The 23189-nt window shown below is 41.8% G+C and overlaps 1 protein-coding gene across 1 annotated transcript in view; it reads left to right on the top strand.

The window, feature by feature from the left end:
- Rrp4 (exosome complex component Rrp4) overlaps positions 1 to 20863 on the top strand; it is a 66270-nt gene extending 45407 nt beyond the window's left edge. Inside the window, exons 4-7 of the mRNA XM_067086576.1 lie at positions 6456 to 6590; positions 10086 to 10259; positions 19730 to 19861; positions 20768 to 20863. Coding sequence (XP_066942677.1) covers positions 6456 to 6590; positions 10086 to 10259; positions 19730 to 19861; positions 20768 to 20839 — 513 coding nt within the window. The 3' untranslated portion in view covers positions 20840 to 20863. The remainder of the gene's footprint in view (positions 1 to 6455; positions 6591 to 10085; positions 10260 to 19729; positions 19862 to 20767) is intronic.
- The last annotated feature ends 2326 nt before the right edge of the window (positions 20864 to 23189 follow it).

Genomic DNA, 23189 nt, shown 5'->3' with positions numbered 1-23189 from the left:
GACACAGTCTTGGTTTGTACTGTCTGGGTCAGAATGGGCTTGGGAATCCGAAGACTCCGTAATCCCAGTTCCTGAAGAAGAGGAACCAATTGCTCTTTGGCCAATAGGGGCTACTAGGGCTGGTTGACCTTTGAATGTCCTGAGTTTGTGTAATACTTTCAGCAGTAAATTTATTGAGGGAACAGATAAATTTTCTCCCAATTGTTCCAATCTACTGTCATTGCGTCTGTGGCGTACGCCTGAGGGTCCAGGTTCGGGGCCACGTAACAGGGGAGCTTGAAGTTGCTCTCCGTCGCGAACAGATCCACTTGGAGGCCCGGAACCCGGCGGCAAATCCATTTGAAAGATTCCACGTCCAGGGACCACTCCGTCTCCAACGGAGTAGCCCTGGACAGGGAATCCGCCACCACGCCCGCACCCCGCTAGGTGGGTGGCTGACAGGTGCCAGCCGTGCTTGTTCGCCAGGGAGAAGATAGCAACCATTACTTGGTTTACTCGACCTGATTTGGAGCCGCCCCTGTTGATGCAATGAACTACCACTGCGCTGTCCAACACCAGCCTGATATGAATCCGGTTGGGGGGGCGGATTTTCTTCAGAGTTAGAAAGACCGCCATAGCTTCCAGGGTATTTATATGGAACTGCTGAAACATTGTGGACCACGTTCCTTGTACTTTCTGTTTTGGTGAATATCCCCCAGCCGCTTAGGGAAGCGTCTGTGTGAACAACTAGTGCCGGAGGGGGAAATTGAAGCGGAACTGTTTTGGACAGGCCTCTGACTGTGGTCCAAGGCCGCAGTCTTGTCTTTAAGATTCGAGGAATAGAGGAGACCTTGTCTCTGAGCTTGACATTGGCTCGACTCCGCCACACTCTGTTTATGTCTTTTAATTTCGCTTTTAAGAGCAGGTCTGTCACTGAGGCAAATTGAAGAGACCCAAGGACTCTTTCTTGGGATCGGCGGGATGCCGATGGATTTTTGAGAAATCTCCTGGTGAGAGATGCTATCTCTTTCCTCTTGGGAGGCGGGAGAGATAACGTGTGAGAGGACAGATCCCACTGGAGACCCAGCCACTGAAACCGGGACTCCGGAGTCAGGCGGGACTTCTCTCTGTTCAGTTGAAAACCTAACGACTCCAGGAAATTGATGACTATGGACGTAGCCTTCTGACACTCCGGAACTGTTGGTGCCCAAATTATCCAATCATCTAGGTACGCTGCTAGGGATATCCTCGAGACCGGAGTTGTTGCACTACCGTGTCCGCCAGCTTGGTGAATACCCTGGGCGCAATGTTTAGACCGAAGGGCATGACCCTGAAGGAGTAGGCTTGATTCCCCGAGTCTGAAACCGAGGAACTGAGAGAAGTTCCGCGCAATCGGGGCGTGATAATAAGCGTCTGAAAGATCGATAGAGGTGGTGACGGCTCCACGCGAAGTAGAGTCCGCACCCGAGCTACCGTAAGCATGTGAAATTTGTCGCATTTTATGTAGAGATTTAGACGCGACAGATCCAGGATCACTCTTTGCTGATCGGAGTCTTTTTGGGAACAGTGAATAACCTGCCTTGAAACTTTAGGTGCCTTACTTTCTTTATTGCTTGTTTGTTGAGCAATTCTGTCACGTAATCCTGTAGGATTGATGTGGGTGGCTGGTAAAATCTGGTTAGAGGAGGAGGGTTCTTGATCCAGCTCCATCCTAGCCCTTTGGACACAATGCTGTGTGCCCAAGGGCTGAAGGTCCATTGGTCCCTGAACCAATACAGGCGACCACCTACCTGGGTTCTCTCAGTGGGAGGGAGCGGGTTTATTCCCCCTACCACGTCCAGGCCTTCCCCTTGGGGTGGTGTTGGGCTTTCCTCTATGAGGGACTCTGCCTCTTCCCCCCCTTGCGACCCTATTAAGGCCGTGAAAGTATCCACGGCCCTCATATGTGGGGTTGTACGCTGGTGAAGCCACATAAGAAGGTGCAGCTGGTTGGACAAGCACATACTGTTGGGGGTGAGCCTTGGAGGTGGAAGGCTGAGCTACTGCCGAGACCGGGACGGCTTGGACTACCGCCTGATGGTGGGGCCTCTTATGCCTCCTGAAACGTTTGCCTCCTCTCGTCTGGGGGCCGGCCAATTCTGGGGTCTTGCGCTTATAGGCAGAAATGCCCCAGCGAGAGCGCAGACTCTGGTTGGCCCTTGTAGCCTCGGCCATAACATTTGTGACCTCCTCTTCAGGGAAGAGGTTAGGTCCCCAGATCGAGCTTTTAACGAGCTTGTTAGGCTCGTGGCGGATAGTAGCATCGGCGAAGATGAACTTCCTGCATTCCAGTCTGGCCATGATAAACTCGAACAGGTCAGACTGGAAGCCAGCTAGCAGGGACTTAGCCAAAACCTGAAAGAATGGCTCGTCCGCGCAGGAGACGGCAGTAGCTTCCGTAAGGCAGACGGAGTTCAAGGACCGGGCTAACTTAGTCTGGGCATCAAACTCCGCCTTCAACAAAGATTCCGGCAGCTTGGGGAGCTGCTCACTGAATTGCGAGGAAGCACAGAAAGGGTCCAGCTTCCCGACAGTGAAAGTGGACGGGCGTCCACCCAGAACTCATCACTTCCTGGGAATACCAGGAAGTGGGGTCTGTTTCCCTCAGCTGTGGTAACGGATTACCTTCAAAGCACGCCGGGCCGAGCCAGAGCGACTTTGTCCAAGCAAGGGTGGGCAGGTTGTCTCCCAGGGCGAACATTGTAAAGTTGCCCTTGAAAGGAGTCAACCGTATTTTCTGCCTGCCACTCCGTCAGAGTGCGCAGGAGAGCCGACTGAGCTTGGTCCCTAGGGACGATGACAGTCTCCCTAGGAACCTTATCTGACCGAATCCATGCTTCCTCCGTAAGCCTCACGAAGCCTGGGTAAGGGGGCAAGAGATCGGGGGGGAAGAACTCCAATTCCTCCAACCGTCTCGTGCCAAGACCTTCAACCGTGAGCTTGCCATCATGTTGGATGGCCCGAGGCGAAACGCCAAGGGTTACCGACATCGAACGCGGGAGGTCCGCTGTGTCGGGGATAACATACTGTGGTTCGGCTGGGGGTGGGCGAGCCATTCCCGCCAGTATGTTATCATGACTGGCCAACTTCTCAGAGATTTTACTAAATCTCGTATCTAGGTCCTCTGTAAACTTCCTAAAAAGTTGATTTGCAAAGGCCTCTGCGTCGAAAGCAGGTTGGCGAGGAGGGCTTGGTTTTGCAGCCCTCTTACTCGCGCCTTTGCCGGAGGAACCAGACTTGCTCCCGGAGGCTACAGGTCCTGAAACCTTAGCCTTCGACGGGGGGAAGGGCGATGCCTTCTTGGAAGTCGAGGACTTGTAGCCCTTCGCTTTCCATGAAGTCTTCAACTTCAACTTGGGGATAGCAGACGGAGCTCTATCACCCAAGGAGGAAGACTTCACAAAACCTGCGAAGGAAGAGACAGATGAAACAGGGGAGTCAAAAAGAGGGGGGCCCGCCCCAACAACCTCACTTACCTCACCACTTACCACCTGGTCCTGCTCTGTGTTCATTGGTTCCAGGTTAAGATCCAAGGCGGCTACATCCTCCGAGACCTCAGCGTAGAGGATATCCACTTGGGGTGGCTGGGTCGCATCCTGGATTTGCTGGATGATAGGGGTGGCAAGATCTTCAGGCACTGCGGCTGCCACCCGTGCGCCAGGGTAGAGCAGGTCCCTCAACTTAGCGTCGAGGACGTAGGGCTTCCCCGACGGAACATTCCTGCCAAACCCAGCCACCCAGGCCCGGAGGGATTCCAAGGCAGACTTCTTGGAAGATTCGTCCGCCTGTAAGAAAACCAACAATTAGCTAAGAACGAAAAACAGTCCAGGAACCCCGTAAACAATATACAATATGAGGAGCGTAAACGGAAGAAGACTGTCACTTACCGACTCATCCTGGACGGTTGCGCAGAGAGCGAAGCAAACCTCACAACCATCGGGGTGCCAAACAACCAGGTCGTCAAGTCGGACCGCACAACCAGCGTGGGTCCGCACACCACGTGACCGTAGGGTTGTTGGAGGAGGCGGTACACCCGGCTCCTCACAGCTAACAGTCTGTAAGTAGAAAAGTACATGAACCTACCACCCTAAGCAATCTAAAGCCGGCAAGGCCGGGAAACTCAACTACAACCGGAATACTCCGGCGGAGAAGAACTCCCTTATCATAAACTGGGCCAATAAGCTCTAAATTACACAGAGTGGAAGGTAAAAGCTTTCAGACCCCGGAGTACTCCGGGGAATGAAGGAATGAGAAACCAGGAACTAACCATAAGGGCTGCCAGTAAAAATAACGGCGGAGCCCCCGGGTGTAGGACCGGACTCACGTATATATAATATAAAGGAGCGTACTCCTGTAGATAAACAGACTTATCTAAATATTAGTCAAAAATAATAACAATAACAAGTGACGGTAAATACTCCGGAGACCGGAGGGATCCGCTCCCCTTATATAATGTAAATCCTTCCGCACTTACTTCCCCGCCGGAGAAACAAGACGGGCAAAATGCTCGTATGTTCATAACATAAGCCGGAGCAATTATATTTTACCCTATCTACGTAACCCGACGGGGAGACGAGAGGTGTGGGATAGTGTCTCGAACACGTTCGAGCAAACGAACCACCAACCCCAACACAGCGATGCTAGGGACTGTATGGGAGGGAGCGAATCCCTCTACCAAAAGGAGGAGTCCCTGAACTCGGAGAAAACGCCATCTAGCGTCACCCGCGCGAGTAGAGCAAGGCTGGAGGGGGTGGAGTAGGGGAGGGGGTAGGCTACCAGGAAGGGAACAGGAGACAGGGAGAAACATATCACCCGCTCAACTGCACCCATACCTCCAAGAAAAATGAAACTTGGGAGGGTAGCCTACTACTGGAAGCTACGCAGCCCAAAGCCCGACTCCTTCCTAGGCGAAGCCTAATAGGGACCTAACCTATTATAGGCTAGGAAAAAGGGAGGAGTGCAGATGGGAGGGGGAAGCAACAGGGAGAGAAATTTTGTGCCGAGAACCAACCGGGATCGAGAAGGGGGGCAAGGAGGCGACTAGCCTAGAGGAAACACATCCAAAGAACTCAATTCCCCCAAATGAAGGAAGAGAACTAAGGGGCTCACTCTGCCCACCGAAAAACGACCCCAGAGGAAACAGCAACCAAAACTCCCTCAACCTGATGATCTCCACACCCAGGGCAAGGGGATGGAAGCAAACAAGCCTACTCCACAAAATAGCCATCACACATAAAGAAATGGAACCAAAATGTGCTCAATAGGGTGCGTAGCCTACCTCGGGGAAGCGGTTAGATCTGAGGCTGCCGCCACCACATGGAGGTAAACAACAAAATAAATAAAATAAATAAAATAAATAAAATAAAAAGAGAGCACCATCTCCAAGAATAAAATAATTAGCCTACTTGAGACCAAAAATAATAAGGAACCCAACCTGGGGGGGGGTACCTGGACGGGGCATCACCCTAACAAAGGCCGATAGGCCAATGAAACGTAATTTTGTAAAACAAAAAGGGGGGGGAGCCACCGCAAGGAACCACCAGGAAGGGAACCAAGGGGTAAAAATCTATCTATAACGACGAGGAGACAACTCCAACCGAAAAGAACTGAAGGAGTCGCCTCGCGGTCGACATGGCTGGCGGGGGACGCCGTGGCGTCATAAAAAGATCTCAATATTTATGAAAATACGAGACCATAACAGCCAAAAAATAGAACAAAACCCCACAAGAAGATGGTACTTAACTTGGAGATGGTAAAGCTGCTCGATGCCATCGTAGATGCAAGAAAATCCAAATTAAAGGGAGACGAGCACACAAAAGAAACGGATGCAGTCACGTGCTAGAAAATGGAATGAGGTAGGTGGCGCTGGTGTCGCCATCCTGGCGGGTGTTGAGTGTAGGGGCTGTAACGGCTCACCGCTCTGTTCCGGGGGTTTTGATAGGGAGAGATCTTTCGAGTATGTTTCCGTGGTAGTGGTATTTCACTCACCCTTCTTTATACCGACGTCTTCCTAGAAGACGCTCGACTGGGGGTAGTAACCCCAGCTTTCCTGAAAGCTCTTTTTCTCTGGTATATCTAGCATTATTATACCTAGAAATTCGTGCTGTAATGGAATTTCACCGGCTGACACGGGAATGAACTCAGAAATTATAATTTTTTTCTGTAATTTTTGCTGTACTTTTGTATAGGATAGAATTGCTTTCTTTCATGTATAATTAACTTGTGATATATTTCAGAAGTATTATGGTATAAGGTGGGGTTAATCAGTGTCTGTGATATATTGAATAGACATAAGAAAACATGTACCATTGTGAATAAAAATGTAAGCACTGTGATGAAAGCATTCTGGGAAATGAGGTTCAGACTGGTTTAATAACTTTTATGGTTGTGAGAGTGATGACAATTTTGTAACTTTTTAATTATCTCTCCCTTGACAGAGAAGAAGCAGCGTTGAAGATGAGCGAGAAATGAGGGCCCTTCTTCGTGAAGGGGACCTTGTTTGCGTTGAAGTTCAAAAAATTAATGACGATGGTTTACTAAGGCTTACAGCACGTTCAACTAAGTATGGCAAAGTATGTGTACAGTATGCTCTTTAGTTTTACAGTTTTAGTGAAGGACTGTCACTAAGCACCTCACTTATGCCTATTAGATAAACATGAGCAGTACTATTTCATGAGGGAAGGAATATCTCCACCTCTTTTATAGCTTTAAAATAGATCATAGATGTTTTGCTTGAACTTTAAGACTACCACTACGAGGTTATTTAAAAAAATTTTCTTAGCTTCAAAAGGTTTGGGCCATGTCAAGTTATATTTTGTCTCTTTTAGGCTCTTCATTCCATGTTGTTTTCACTTTTACACTTTATTACCTACCTCTGTGGCAGACTGACCTTAAACTGACTTGTACAATTTTTTTTTCCTGTTACAGTATTATTATTTAAATCTATATACAGGCAGTCCCCGGTTACCGACGGGGGATCCGTCCGACAGCGTGATGAAAAGTGAAAATCACTGATAACCCTGATTTTCAGTGCTTATTGGGACCTCTGTTAGGTATATATTGGCGCCAGTACCTGATTATCGGCACTAGTAGGCGGAAATTGGCACATGTTGGCATCGAATATCACCGATTTTTGTCACTAGACAAGCGCTGTAAAACTGGATCGCCGATAACCTGGGACTGGATGTATCCATGTATATATGTATGTGTGTGTGTGTGTGGTGTATGTTCCACATACACTCTGAAATGCATTGAGCAGTTTCACCCAAACTTGGTATACATATGACTTACTATCTTGAAAAGACACTGTGGGTAAGACATCACTGGCATCCAAGGGTGGGGTGGGAAGGGGTTGACATGTAAAAATAACCAAAAATGACAGATATTAGTGTCTACCCCATAGTTTTTGAGGTTGCTGAGATGAATAGCGACACTCCCGATGCCCTTTAAGTCCAAGTTGAGCCCTGATAGGAAGGGGGGTGGGAAGGGGGTGACGTAAAAATAACTGAAAATGACAGATATTAGCGTTTAATCCATAGTTTTCAAGGTCGCTGAGATGAATAGTGACACTCCCAGTGCTCTTTAAGTCCAAGTTCAGCCCTGATAGGAAGGGGGGATGAGGAGGGGTGAAATATAAAATGTCAAAAATGCTGGCAATGTAATTGAAGCAACTATCTTAACAGGAAAGGGAGAGAGCGAGAGGGAGAGGAAGTGTGAGAGAGAGTAGAGGGGACATTGGGAGGAGAGAGAGAGAGAGAAAGAGAGAGTTTAATGGTTGTCGTTCAGGGTTTTCCCGGGCAGCGCCGGGTTGGTCAGCTAGTAGTTTAATGAAATAGCTTAGGAACACTTCTACACTTAGGGCTTGGACAGAGGATTTATACTTTAGTAAAAGATGGAAAATGAAGCCAGATAAGTTATATATTTAGCAGCCAGGTGAATGAAATACATTCAAACTACAAGGCTGAAAGCAGTGCTACTTGGAATAAGTTGGATGCCATGAGGAACCTTAATTCCACCTGCAATATGCTGCACAAGGCACTCTAAAAGTGGTACCTCTCTGTGGGATATTGTTATTCCTTTTCACTAGGTGGGTACTGATTTTGATCTGAAGGTCTTAGCTTTGTGATTTCAATATCACTAGTGTATTCATTTTGGGATAGAGATATCTATTCCCTCTTCTGTAAAATCTTCATCTCCTAGTCTTGCTTTAACAGTGCTTACTGTCAAGCACGTTACTAGTGAAAAGAATACTGAGCCTTGAAATCAAGAAAATATATCAGTTTTTACTAGTTCATTTGATAAATAAGTGGAATAATTTTTAACGCAACTGTATAGAAGTTACAATACTTTTTCTACAAGGCAACGATAAAGGTATATTAAAAATAAATAATGCCGTAAGAGTTAATACACTCATGCTGGTCCCAAGCCTTGATGAAAGAGGAAGGTTGGATGCAGAGTTAGCATCATGCAGTGACACTAGGAAATCTGGCTAGCCCAAGAGAGTTTGTAAAGCTGTGATTATACTTTTTCTACAAGGCAGTGATAAAAGGTACATTTAAAACTAATGTTATTAGAGTTTACACACCCATGCATCATTCAGTTTCACTGTCTGAACTTGAGTTTGTGTGTGTTTAATTTGTGTATTTTTTCTTCCCCCTGAAATTTTTCTACTAGTACCTTTGGTTTTCTTTATTCCTTATTATAGTTTAGATTGCTTATAATATCAAAGGTTTCTGTCTTTCTACCTCATATCTCAGCTTTTGTTTTCCAGTAGATTTATGTACTGTACATTTGTGATGTTAATCCAGTTCTCTTTGATTATCTCCACCTCCTCCTATTACTTCTTTATCAATTACATTCTTAAAATCTGGAATGATTGAATTGGATCTGGGTACTTTAATACATACAGTTTAAGAAAGTCAAGGCTTCCTTAGAATTAATGAAGAAAAAATTCTTTGGGCATACAGTATAAGGATTTACGAATATGGCAGGTGAGGGAGTGAAAGAACTTCGTGTATTGAAGGTCATGAAGATTAAGTTGTGAGTACAGTAATTAGAGTTTATGAAATGATCAATAACGGAACAAACATGGAGGAAACAGTAAAGTATTTATTAAGTTATTAACAATAATTTCAGTACTACACAAGTTCTAGAGGATAATTTTAAGGATCTTAATTTGTGGATCATACATATTGTAAAAATTACTCATAGATTGGACACATAATTTAGATCCCTGCATCAGCTTTTTTACCTAAACAAATGGGAAAGAAGCCAATATCCTATCACAAGATTTTTCTTAGTGGAACCCAAGAAAAAATGTAACTCCCAACCTCAGCTGCTCCTGACATATTGAAAGAAACTGTTGATCATGTCTGCTTTTGACATACTGGAAGAAACTCCACTGACTTACACTCCTGACATCTCAAAAGGAACTCCATTGACATGCTTTTTCATGTTTAGGTGTTCTGATTTCATCTGAAGTGGATGACGCTTCTGACATATTTTTAGATTTCTATCTCAGTGCTGTCCACCACAAAATCTGTTTCATTCACTTTACATCATATAATCACAGGGTTGTAACTTCACCCCATCATCAGTACTGTATATAATTCAAGCAAGAATAAGGAAGAGGAATGGTGAGACCCAGTTATACTGTAATTTTTTCTTGAAAGAAAAAACGAGAGAGGGTATGAGTAAGCACTCACTTATTTTTTCCTATATATGTGACCCAGTATTAGAGAGTTAGCTGTCTATTTTTTTTTTATTTACAGTACAGGGGGAAGTACTGTGTTGTTATTTTAAATATGGGATAACAATGCCAGGTGGGAACATAGCAAAGGGAATAGTTGAAAAATAAAAGGCTGAGAGTAATTGGCTTAATGGATGTTGCATATATCTTAGTCCTGCATAAAGTTTCAATGGAAGATAGTGTAGGTGTTTTCCCCTTAAGTGGTTGTGAGTCTGTAATACAGTTATCATTTGGTAATCATAAGGTTAAGTAGTAAATAGCTAGTGTGAGTAATTGCAGAACACTTATGAATACTTGTTAACAAACAAATCTTTTTCAGCTGTCACAAGGTACTTTACTGGCTTTTTCCCCATCATTGATTGTCCAAGATAAGCAAAGAATGCATGATCTTCCTTGTGGGGCAAGAGTAGTATTTGGAGCAAATGGATATGTGTATATAACTCCCACTGTTCCACAAGAGCAGGCATCCACATACACAGTGAATTTTGAAGAGGTAAGAGTTTCTCATATTGAAATAATAATGGTAAAGGCTTAATTAATTATGGTACATGACAATATTTACTTGATTGTCACAGGGCTGGCTTGAAGGGTTTGATAGTTTTATTACACCTACTGAATTACAAATTTGTAAAACTTTATAATTGGGTAGATTGAGCATGATGAAGATTCTGGGGTTATGATCAGATTTTATTCTTAAGTAAGTGTGTGTGGGTGCAATACTTTTCAGTTTGCTGTTAATTGAACTTTGAGGATTCATACAAAATATTTTATTGCTCATGTTTTACTGCTGAGTACCATGTGTTATGATTCAGTTGTATACCACTGGTTTCTCATTAATTCTTTAATTTTCATTTCATTTGCACTGCCTATGTATTTTATGCATTGTATTTTTATGAAAAACAGAGGATGCAGTGTTCCAACCTTGTGAGAGTTAAGATTTTTATCATGTTGGTCTGGTTAAATTATGTTTAAACTTAATTTCTTTTATCTGATACTTAACCAACATAAACTTGCATGATAATTGGTAATATCAGTAAAAATACAGCATAACGTATGGTAAAAGAATCATGTTCATGTATTTAATCTTAAATATATGTTCTCTAATTTTACACTTGTCTTGATAAATAGACCACCCAAATTGAATAATTGGTGAAATTTTATTGGGTTGATGGTAATAAAAGACAATTGCCGTTTTTAGGGAGTTCCTAGCACTTACTCACTGCTCTTAGAGCATGTCTTTTTTACCTTATTTCTGCTTTTTTTTGATAATCTTTTTATTCAGTATGCTAATGCTCCTAACACAGGATGGCTCCAGAGAAAATACAAGGCAGTGGTCTCTCCCACACTTACAGCATACTTCCACACCAGAAGTGCTGTTTTTAGTTCCAGAAAGGAGAGTTGGCTTAATAATCCCTTAATACATTTCAGCTTTGTGCTCCATAGACACTCCAGTTCTTTTCCAACTCTTTGCCACATCCTGGGACTTTCTTTGCTTCACTTGTTTTGTGGCTTACTTCTCTCATCCAGCCTCATGCATTAAATGTACTGTCAGATACATTATATATAAAGTGCTTCAATTCTTCCACCATTCATGTTAACCATTACTTAATTTTTACTTTAACTTTATCTGCTTGCAAACACTGTCACGTTTTCAACAATTTCTATAGTTTATCCTCATTATTTCCACCCATCCCCACACTCGACTCTCAACCCATTTTCATATCCTTCAGTTTTGATCCCAAATGCATTGTTCATTCTCTTTCTCTGAAGATGTTCAGCATCTAATGTGACATAATACATTACACCCCAACTTTAGGCCCTCCTATATGCCACACCAGTCGCTTAACATTTACATATTCTAACACCTACTTTGCTTTCTTCATTAAAATTTGTAATTGCTTTCAATAAATTGTCATCAGCACCATTGCTATCAGTTATACTATAAGATTTTCTAGGTCCAATTATGCCACACACTGCTTTTTCCTCTGCTCTCATACTACACATAGGTATTTCATATCAACACTTGATCCTCACATCTTTCAAGACTTAATCCCCACTGTTCTCTGCACATCAGCCGTTCTCTTTCTCAGGTAAAATCTCATACCATTCCTAGTACAGTATATTAAGTAACATTCTGCCCTGTAATTCTTAGTCTCCTCTGTTACCCTATTCATATAGAAGGAAGGATTATTCTTCCAACCCATTCTTTTTGAAACTTTCCAGCAACCAGACATAACTTACTAAACCTGGTTACTCTGTTAATCACACTCTGTTGTATCATAACATCTGACTTGTAATCTCAGCAATCCTTGTAACCTTCCATTTTCTGACCTCTTTATTTTGGTCTTTACATTCTTGTTATCGGTTATGTTCACATTCATTGTCAACCTCATACTAATGTCTTTGACTATTGAGCCACTTCACTCTGCCTTGCATATATTCCCCACATTAAGAAACCTACAAAATAACCCCTACCAATAAAGCACAGCATTCTCTTCAGACATGTCTCCATATGCACAGCCAGCATTGAGACCCATTTGCTTATTGACCTTCTTGCTGCATTTTTTGTATATCTAGAATAACTTCTCCCAAAAGCATTTGCACACATTTACTCTTTTATTTATATTATTTGTCTTCTGTTTCCTTCACTAAATCTCTTATTTTCTCTTCTTGCTATATACCATTTCATTCCCTCTGTCTACTCCTATGCCCACAAATGAACTGTTCTGTATGACTAGATTCATAACCATTTCTACTTCTATGAGATACCTACTACATTTTCATCCATTTTCTTCATACTTGGTTTTCTAATATCCTGCATATCAAACTTATCATCTGTGAAATTCCACCATTTATGAGCTTCTGGTGCTTTGCCTTTACAAAATTACACATATTGTCCCATTTTCACCCTTTCTTCAACTTAAACATTTATCTGTTTTAACCTTTGCTTCCACTAGGTAAGGATCAGATATACTGTACCTATAGCCGCTCCTCTTTTGATTAGTATATCCGCCAAGTTGCTCTTCCATCTACTCTACTAACAAAATCATAAAAACTTTTTTCCATGCTCTTTCTTCTTTCACAAGTATTCTAGATTCTTATGAGTATTCTTTTGAACCATTCGTGTGAAAAGTCAAACCACATTCTGAACATTTTCACAAGGTATTCCATTCTTATTTACCACAGAACTCCATACCTATCATTTTCTGTCACCTACTTTGACATTTAAATTGCATACTGAAACCACTCTCATGTATTCCCCAAAACCCAGGCACAGGTTCAGATATTACCTTTCATTCTCATTCTTTTCCATTTTGTGACAGTAAATGCTTTCTGTCTCTTCCAGACACTATTAGTGCTACCCCTTGCCTAACTTAACATTTCCCACCTAATGTAGATACACTCACCTTGTACTTCCCAGCCTTTCACCTGTGTCTCACCAAGGATCATAACATCCAGTTTTTCTCCCCGAACAAATCCACTGTCATGCATTTATTCTTGCCTGGTCAAACTCCATGTAAATTCAAACCCCCAGAACTTAGTACATTAGTATTTCTTCTGTAGTAATACATGGTATTGGGCTACAAATCCCATGTCCCTTATTTGTTATGAATGTTTCAGTAAAAGAATCTAGGCATCATCCTTAACAATATTGTCTATTTCAAGGCCATGATTATTATTTTGACCCATGGACTTGACAAAATGATTAAAATTTTGTAGTTATTTGCATATTTACTTATGATAAGATTCATACATACTATTGCAACTCGTTCAGAATAATTATAACATTTCAAATTGTAAAGTGATCATATGGTCTAAATGGTATGAAATGTACTAACCTAATCGTAGCCAAAGTTTTATGCTACAACACCCAGGTTACTTCAACTATATTATTCTAACTCATGACCAAAACTATATTGCGTTGTGTATATTATCCAAGACATAAATGGCATAAACTTACTGTTAGTTCAAATGGCGCATTTTAGCCTGAATTGAGACTGGGATTGGCGTGAGCACAATCTCTACTTAGTAACCCTCATCCAAAGCACACCCCAAGAAATTCTCCTTACATTTAGATATGCATATCTCCTAAAGGAAATCACCCCAAATGAATTTTAAGATGAAAAGGAATACTGTGCTCAAGTGGATTGAAGGCGCCAACAACTATGGCTTCATTTCCTGAGCCCTTCCTAGATACAGCTACACTGCACCAACGCCATAACAAGACTGACTTCGCGATTGTCACTGACCAACACCAAATGTTTGACTAACAACCAGACCAACAAATAGCCGATGACCAGCACTTAAGCTCTATTACACATATAAAGCCAAACACAATGCTTTTCACAACTAAATACAAACACAACAAAACATAATATCCTTCTTCTACATAATACACATTTCCACTTTACGCATATTTAGAAAGAATATATAAAGCTACACTACAACTTGCGGAAAAATACAATCTCTCTTGTCAAAGTTTCGACACATACAGACAGATGAAGCTGCATTGGGAAATTCTTGTAGTGCAGGGTGTGTGTTTTGTAGATTTTTAATGGGTATTTATAAAGGAAAAGATGCTTGTCAGTGTTCTAGTGCTTCTAATTCTTAGTTTAATCATAGATATGATGTTGACACTTTTCTTATGGATAAGAAAAGTTGTTTGAATTTGTAGTTTGGTAATAGTAATCATGTGTAATCATATTTGCAATGTAACTGAGTATTATTTGGAATGAATCTTACCTACTTTTAAAGTTAGCTTACGTCTTTGTGCCATCAGGTGTGATCGGTGTTTAAAAGAATTCAAATTACACTTGGCTAACCCATTAGGACTGTCTCTGCAGTCACTTGTTTTCCCACCAGTTGGTGTCAGAATGTATAAGTTTGAGTCAGAATTCTTCATGACACCTGCTTCTACAGATGTGTGAATTGGCGTTGTTATATTTTTGTGATTTCTGGCTAAATTTCTCCTATATGGTATTGTGCTCGTTTTCTGTTTTTTGCATTATGTCAGCTACAGCAAGCAAAGATGAAACAATAGGTTGTATAGGAAGACTTTATGGAAACCAAATGTTTCGGTTTTGCAGAATGCCCACATAGCCGAGGCATGAGTGTGGTTTTTTTCTCAAGATAACGAGTGATCTGACAAGATGTTGGAATTTTGTGTAGTATCGGAAAATACTAGAGGGATGATACTGCATCTTTTCCAGTTTTGAAGCGGCTTAGAGCTGGGTTACAACTTACATAAGGTATAGCCTAAGTCACCTCTAATAGGGCAGGTACTTAGGTCTAATTGTGAAGCGGAAGTACCTATGATTGCGGTATTTCGTTCTTAGCACTACAGCTTGATTACTGCAAGAGTTATATATGTTTATATGTATATGCATATATATGTGATGTTTTTGCATGCATATGTACAGTAGATATATGTTGCATGGTGTCACTGTTTTGTCTGCTCTGTCTACATCCCATTTTATAGGCTATGTTTTATAAGGCATCAGGTAAAAAATCAACATAGGCTACAATACAATAGGCTAAGCTATCCCATGTTTACATACCTTAAGCTAGGGTACCATAGGCCTAAATACCATAGGTTAGTCTATCATACCCAAAATAAATACTGGCTTAATGGCTTCGTGGCCAAACTATAGGACTTAGGGCCACGGAACCTGTGGCTCAACTCAGAGAGAGAGAGAGAGAGAGAGAGAGAGAGAGAGAGAGAGAGAGAGAGAGAGAGAGAGAGAGTGTTTGTGTGTGTGTGTGTGCTTATTCCCACCTCTCCATTCCTTCATGGGAGTGGTGCAAGGGTCCCGGGACAGTAATAGACTTGTGATAGAAGTCGAAGAAGAGAATCGAATTATCGTTGTCTTCGCCTTCATCTACTTGTGTGCTATCTCTTTTGGGTGCTCTCCCATGTCTTTGTACTTAGGAAATGCCCTACAACACGGGCGCACCAGATACGACAAGTTGAAAAGGTAACGTGTGTAACCAATACTAGTTCTAGGAAGTCAACTTACTGGACTAGTACATACCTCCACCCCCTTTTCTTTGGACACTCGGGTAGAGGGAGCAACCGAAGGTCGTCCTGTACGAGACTTGAAAGCTGAGTGTGCAGACCTCCTAGGAGAACCGTGTTACCCTGGGTACTTGGGTTTCGTCGAAACCCAGAGTTACCTTTACCAGTATCGTGGAGTCACCTCCACGGATTGGTATAATCCTTCCTCTGATCGAGTTTCCCCGGACACTAGGGTAGAGAGAGCAACTGATTATCGATCCACTAGTGACTCGGGAGTTTCAGGTGCGCTAGTACTCAGGTTCCTTTGAAATCCCAACTTACCCTTCACCAGTACCATTGAATCACTCTGGGCTGGCATAGAACCTACCTCTGCTCAAGAATCCTTGAATTCTCGGATAGCAGAAGCAACTGATGCACGATAGATTCGTATTCAGGAGCTTCAGGTGTGCGGTCTTCCAAGGAGACCTGCGTCACCCCAGGTACTTGGGGTTCTTAGGAACCTTGAGTTACTTTTACCAGTACCGTGGAGTCACCTCCACAGGCTAGTGTAGGCTCCTCTACCACTGCACGTGGTCCACGAACCTCCATAACACCAGTGAGAGATAGAGAGAGAGAGAGAGAGAGTGCACAGCATGCAAGTGCTGCTTCACCCCCTGCCAGTGCTTGCCCAAGTGCGCGGCCAGGGTCCTGTACAGGTGCAGCAACTCACAAGTTCGTGCACCTGGAAAAACTACGAATGAGTTCCCCATATAGTCTTCTTCCATTGTAGAGGCCATGGCCTCGCAGAAGACTGGGGCAGGTCATGAGAACATCCTGAGTTTGTGCCCGAGAGTGCATGATCCCTCTCCCCAGGTCAGCCCTCACCCGCATTCACCTGTAAGAGCCACTCACCTGGTGATAGCTTCCATGCACGGTTGCTTGAACCCATTTGCTTTTCTCGGGACAGCCCCACCCACATTCGCATGTGCAGGATCGCTCTCCTAGACCTGTGCAACCATAGTCTTGGCGATCGCTCACAACTTTCCTCTCCTGTCGGGGCTTTGGCTTCTGACAAGTCCAGGAAAGGTGCTCAGCCCCTCTCAACGAGAAAGGGTCTGGGGTTCTGTCAAGGCCTCTTTCTTGTCGAGAGAGTAGACTGAGGGTGCTGTGACTTGAAGGGAGAGGGTACTTTTTCTGAGGATATGGACACCCCAGATCTACAGAGGACCTACTTGGAAATCGTGTGGCTAATCTCAGCTCAATGATCTTGAGGAAGAAACCATGGCTGCTTCAATGGATCATAAGTCTGCCCTCAAAGTTTTTTGGGAGTCCAAGGGAGGAACCGAAAGCTTCGTTAGTTTGGCAATCTTCGTTTGCAGAAGCACGAATTCAAAGAAGGCTATATAGCACGTCATCAAGATAGCCACGTCCACGTCTGTGTGTGAATGATTGCTCTTCCCGGGACAGCCCTCATTTAAGTCCGCAAGAATGGACCTGCTCACCTAGGGATAGCTCTGTTCACGTTCGCTTGAATACATTCGCTCTTCCAGACCTGTATGGCCGTCCTCAACATGAATTGAAGACCACTCAGGGCCTTACTCACCTGTAGGGCCCTTGGCTCCCGGCAGGTATGGTAGGGGTGCTAGACTCTCACCTGTTCTCTTACCCCCTCAGAGTTTTCCGAGAACCAGGTATCAGACAGTTTTGGGTTTGAGACTGGAAACGTTAGCACTTCCATCCTTTCCCAGCCACAGAAGCATATACTCCAGGTTTTTATCTACAGACTGAACCATTTGTACATTTGAATGGCAGAGATCTCACCGGGTAAGTTTGGAAGCTTTTTCCAGTGATCATCCGTGTGTTTTGGCAGTTTTATGATCTCAAGAACTTTCTTCCCTGTGAAAAGTTCATCGGCCATTGAAGATTTTTGGGGACCCTTGAAGGACACCAGAGTTGATGAACTCGTCATGGTCACAACTTGCCAAAGGGTTTTGAACCAGGGGAATTCTCTTGCATGACCAGGAGAATTCACTCAGGTTTCACCTATTGTTGACTAAACTATGCTTTTCTGACCCAATTAGTTGCTTATCTGGGCGTTGTCACTTCTTCCATCCCAGTTCCGCCGTTTAGACTTTAGGAGTTTCACCTGTGTTTTTTGGTTGATTCCCCTTAAGTATTTAGGTGGTGCATAGCTCGCATGGTTCCGTTTTCACTTCCTTTTGCAGAAGATGAATCCGTTAACCCAAGCTCTTTAGTTTACTTCTACCTCAGCTCTTGTTAAAACAAATAAGAAGTTAACATGGGTTTTGGTAAGGTGCATTATCACGGAAGTAGAGCCTTTGGGAATGGGTGAACAGTTGAAAGACCAAGCTAGGAAACTGTATAATGTTTAATAGCTTAGTTCCTAATACAAACAGTGTAGTGTACTCACAACTGTGTTTGTACATTAGGTACAAAACCCATTCGTTGCAGCTGAGACACTTTCTCCTGAACCAAATATGATAGTAGCCTTGCTTTCTATCGTATTGTTAGTTGTAAGGAAATCCTGTTTTTAAATTTTGGGAGCATGAAGGTACACATTGGTGTATAGGAGCATACCTTTGTATATGAGGGCGGTAGTGTCTTTAGTTTTGGACTGTTGGTTATGGGCTTTCAACTCAGGCACAGGAGTCACTAGTACTCTATGAGGTAGAGTTCTTTCTTTCCTATAAGGATCCTCTGACAAGTCTCACTATGAGGGCCTTGCACCCTGTTGTGGTTCCAGTGTTTGGCTACAGTACTTGTCAGTAAGGATCACACAACAGACAGGAATGTTGAGAAGCTTTTTGTTTCCCTTTAAAAAGCTTTTAGTTCGCTTGGCTGAACGTTGTTTTTCCGGCTGCACTCACCCACCATCCTCATTCAATGTGGTAATCAGCTTTAACAGTAGGTAAGATTCATTTCAAATAATGATAATTTTCTTGATAGAATTAATTCCAGGTAGTCCCTGGTTATCGGCTGGGTTCCATTCCGACAGCGTGACGATAAGCGAAAATTGCCGATAACCAAACTTCGGCGCTTATTGGAGCCGATAACCGGAGATCGGAGCTTCTGTTAGGTATGTACCGGCTGGCCAAAAGGATGTGCTGTCAAGTGAGACATAAGCACTGGGACAGGGTAGGTTGAAAGAAACTAAAGGGAATGGATGTAGCTTTTAAGCCAGAAGACTGTGGTGCTTGGGCCACTGAAATGTGAAGGAACCATTAGTTCTGGTATAATGGACTTTTTCAGCACTACTCTTCAATGAAGTATTTTAGATATGTGATATAAGAGTTGATTGAAACTATTTTCAAATATGCTTATTCACAGGTTAGCCACTAACCTGTATTCATGTACACTTTTACTATTATTTTACAGAAAGAAGTATATTTATGTTACCTGAGATATTTCATTCGTGTTGAACCATTCATATATTTGTATAAGTACTGTAAGATCACTAGCTGAATTATGCAACGTGGCAACATTGTATTTTAGCAGACAATACTTTTGTCTTTTCCTGCCAAGTGCGATGCATAAGATAGCCAGTGGTCACTGACGAGTGACGAGCATCGGATCTCATCCTCCGCTCTCACGTTTGTTTCCGTCTCTTCATTAAATGGGAGTGGAAAGAATCTACTTTTTCATTTCATCGCCTTTCAGTGTGAAGACGTTACATGTCGCAGTGAGACATCACATTACAGTTATGTTGTCTCAAAATTTTCCCTCAGTTACATTTTGAAAAGAATTACTGTCCATATCAGTGACCATTAATTTGTGCCAGATGAATAGGTGCACATTGAAGACTGACAAGCATTTTCCATGACATTGAAGTGGATATTAGTTTTAGGTATTCTACTGTAAAGGACAGAGTACTGTGTGCGGGGGAAAAAAGTATTAAATTCAGTTGTTTTTATATAGACTAAAAATTTGGTATTTTAAAAATATCACAGGTACCAGTTGAAGTTAGAAAGACGATTGGTCGTTTGCGTAACTGCATTAAGCTTCTAGCGCATCATTCTATCATGATTTCACCAACTAGTGTCATGGCAGCATTTGACCAGTCCATTGAACAAGATTATGAGGTAAGTTGTACAAATATAAAAAAATTTTCAAGTAGCTTTTTTTCCAGTTTTGCTTCACTTTTTTTCGCGTTGTGTTTCAGTGTTCATAAGAATATTTCAGTATATATTTGCCCTTTTTGTATTGCAAAGTCATTTACTTATTTGATTCAAAATATTGTACAGTAGTGAGACGATCAAGTCACATCTTTGGATATTCTTGGGATTGACCTGAAGAGTTTGTTTTTAATGAGAGGTGAAAAATGGAGCAGGATAAAACTAATGGTGTTAAAAGGTAGGTGGTCTTTTCACCCACCTTTTAACACCATTAGCTTTACCCTGCTCCAATTTTCATCTCTCATTAAAAACGAACTCTTCAAGTCAATCCCAAGAATGTCCACAGGAAAGGATGGTAAGTAAAATTCAGAGAGTAATTCATCTGGCAGGCCAAAGTTTTCTGCAAAGAACCTGTATCACTGTCTACAGAGCATTGTGTCTGGGCAGTTCTACAGAGCACTGTGTCTGGGCAGTGCAAGCAAAAACTTAGCAGGGAAATTCAAGATGTGTATAAATAAACATTGTAATCCAAGTAAACCCTAGAACTTAGGAATTTCATTTTCTTTCTCTCTCCACACTGACATCTCAAGTATTAATGATATTACATTGTTTTGTCATGTCTATAATGCTGTTACCTCGCCATTTTTTATCCAGTAACCTTCTTGAAGATTTTAATCTTTTCACATGGTGTATTTAATCTCCCATATATGTCACATGTGTATTGTTCTTTGTTTTCCATTTCTTCCTTGCTTTTGACTTTCTCATTCTCGTAGGTTTTAGTTGTTAATTGTAGTTTGCAAACAAATAAATATTGCTGAAAACATTGCAAATGGAACACAAGTTGAGGGAGCTCTATCTTATCTTTCTCTCCAGATCAGAGACCTTCTTCGTCCAGATGTGATGCAAGATGTGGCTATGGCAACAGTGCAGAAAATGAATGAGTAAGAAAATACAGTTAGTTTTAATATCTTACTTTGTTTTATTTATCCACAGTGGTGTAAGGGCTTGAACTTTTCATGTTTTAGGACATTAACTGTGACTACATATTCCCTTAGGAATATGATTGTTGTGTAGTTGTGGCAGTGCATACTATTTTATGTACATTTTTAAATGACTTGTAATTTTTACTAGATGAACAGGCGCACACTTAAGACTGACAAGTATTTTCTATGATATTAGAGTGGATAGTTTTAGATATTCTTTGAAAGACTGAGTACTGTTGTAGGGAAAGTTTTCATGGAGTGAAGGGTATTTTTAAATATCAAAATGGATGGTCACCCATGCAACTGCTTTTCTTATTAAACAGAGTGGTTTGGGAACAAATTCAAGTCCACCTCAGTTATGCAGTCAGTTTGAGAACATAGCTTAGGAAAATAATACAATGATGGAAAATACATGCTGAGATGTATACTGTATTTACTGTCAGTTTAGAGAGTAAATTGTCAACTGGAAACAAGTTTTTGGCCAGAAAAGTTGATAATCACTGGAAAAGGCACTCAAAGATGAAATCTGCTATGCTTATATTGTACAGAAAGTCAGGCACACATGTTTGTCTCGCATTGAGACAAAAGAGGTTGTTGCCATTGTCCTGCATTTAAGCAAAAAAATAAAGTTGCTGAATCTAATAAGAGAAGTTGAAGGTAATAAGGGCAAAAGCTGACATCAGTAGCACATTCACTGTACTGCTGGTCTGCTGATCAGTCAGGTTAAACAAACTGGGTAAAGTTATAAAAATGGATGTGTGACCCCTAACGAATCCTAAAACCATTGTCACAGTAGCTGCCATGAACATTATTGAAACTTGCAATAAATCTGAGGAGTCAGGTGGAGACATCAGTGAATTACAACAAGTTTGGAAAAGTCAGATACAGATGTGGATGTTCACAAGTTTCTTGAGGTACTTTGACAGCTGTAGAGAGACTGAAATTATTTTCTCAGTTCTGAGGTAATTGTTCAACAAAACTTCAGATTACTAGTTCACTAACCTTAATTTACTGGGAACATAACACATGAATCTGTAAGTGATATTCTTCCTTGCCATTGAATAAAAAATGGACCTCTTTAATGAGATATATAAATAAGAGAAAATTTATGACAATTTTTACAACTGTATAGGAATCATCTGTGTATTTGTGTATCTAGTGATACTGTACTCCCACCTTAATTAAGTGTGCTGATCAACATTTTATAGAATATTCATCATTTGGTTATGTGCCTTTTCTGATAGGCTAATCCATTCAAATTGAGCCATTTGAGGTCTACAGTGTTACTCCAACTGTGAAGGGTGACCTGTACCAGTGGCTGGAAAGAAAGTGCATATGATTTAAGTCTGTAGAAACACAGGGTTAAGCCCTTTTTACACGGGTCAAGTAGAGAGGCAAGTCAAGTGTGCAAGTAACTTGCTTCAAGTAACTTGACATGTGTAAACATTACACTTGATCAATATTTTGTGCAAGTCAAGTAAGAAGCAAGTTGACAGTCAAGCAGAAGAGCGAGTCAAGTGAATAGACACGAGGTCTATTTTGAGGCAAGTTGCTTCCCCTCTTCCATTCACCACTGGCAAGCTACTTGCTACCTACTTGACTCGTGTGAACATGCACTTGAATTTCCAGCTCAGTTGCAGGACAGACGTGCCGAATAGTACCAGAATTTTATTTTACTCATCGTTTTGTTTTATGTATTCAGAAATGCCCTCAAAGTGGACTGAAGATGTAACATACAATTTTGTACTATTGTATATGGAGCATGAGTGTTTGTGGAACATGCATATCGAAACAAGGTGTGCTCTCATGGACATATGCAAGAAAATGGAAATTGAAAACTATACAATTAGTGATGTAAAACAGAAAATTAAAAGTTTAAGGACAACATTTAAGCAAGAACAAAGTAAAGTAGAACAGTCAGAAAGATCTGGTGCTGGTACTCAAGATGTGTATAAGTCTGCAATTAAATGATTTCCACTAATGAAAGACATAATGAAACAAGGAACACTAAAACGAACATCACAAAGTAATTTGGTGAGTACATTTATTAATCAAACAAGTTAGGCTACATTAGTCTATATATGTGCTTTAATTTGTAGCTGAACACTGCACATCCCTAAGCCTAACCTAATAAACTGTACTAATCTTTTCTAGGCATATATTTTGATATAAAAATTCAGTGACACAGTTTTTAATCTTTATGAATCATTGTGTCCTACCATGATAATTTACCATCTGCCATTTCAAGCCTCAGTGAGTTTGGCGATGGTGTAATGTAGATCTAGTGCTCTGGTTATTTTTATTTTTATTTT

The sequence above is a fragment of the Macrobrachium rosenbergii genome, chromosome 43, assembly GCF_040412425.1.
Source record: "Macrobrachium rosenbergii isolate ZJJX-2024 chromosome 43, ASM4041242v1, whole genome shotgun sequence".
In the NCBI taxonomy this organism is placed as follows: Eukaryota; Metazoa; Arthropoda; class Malacostraca; order Decapoda; family Palaemonidae; genus Macrobrachium; species Macrobrachium rosenbergii.
The sequence above is the reverse complement of the archived record's forward strand: the minus strand, read 5'-3'. Positions and strand labels throughout refer to the sequence as shown.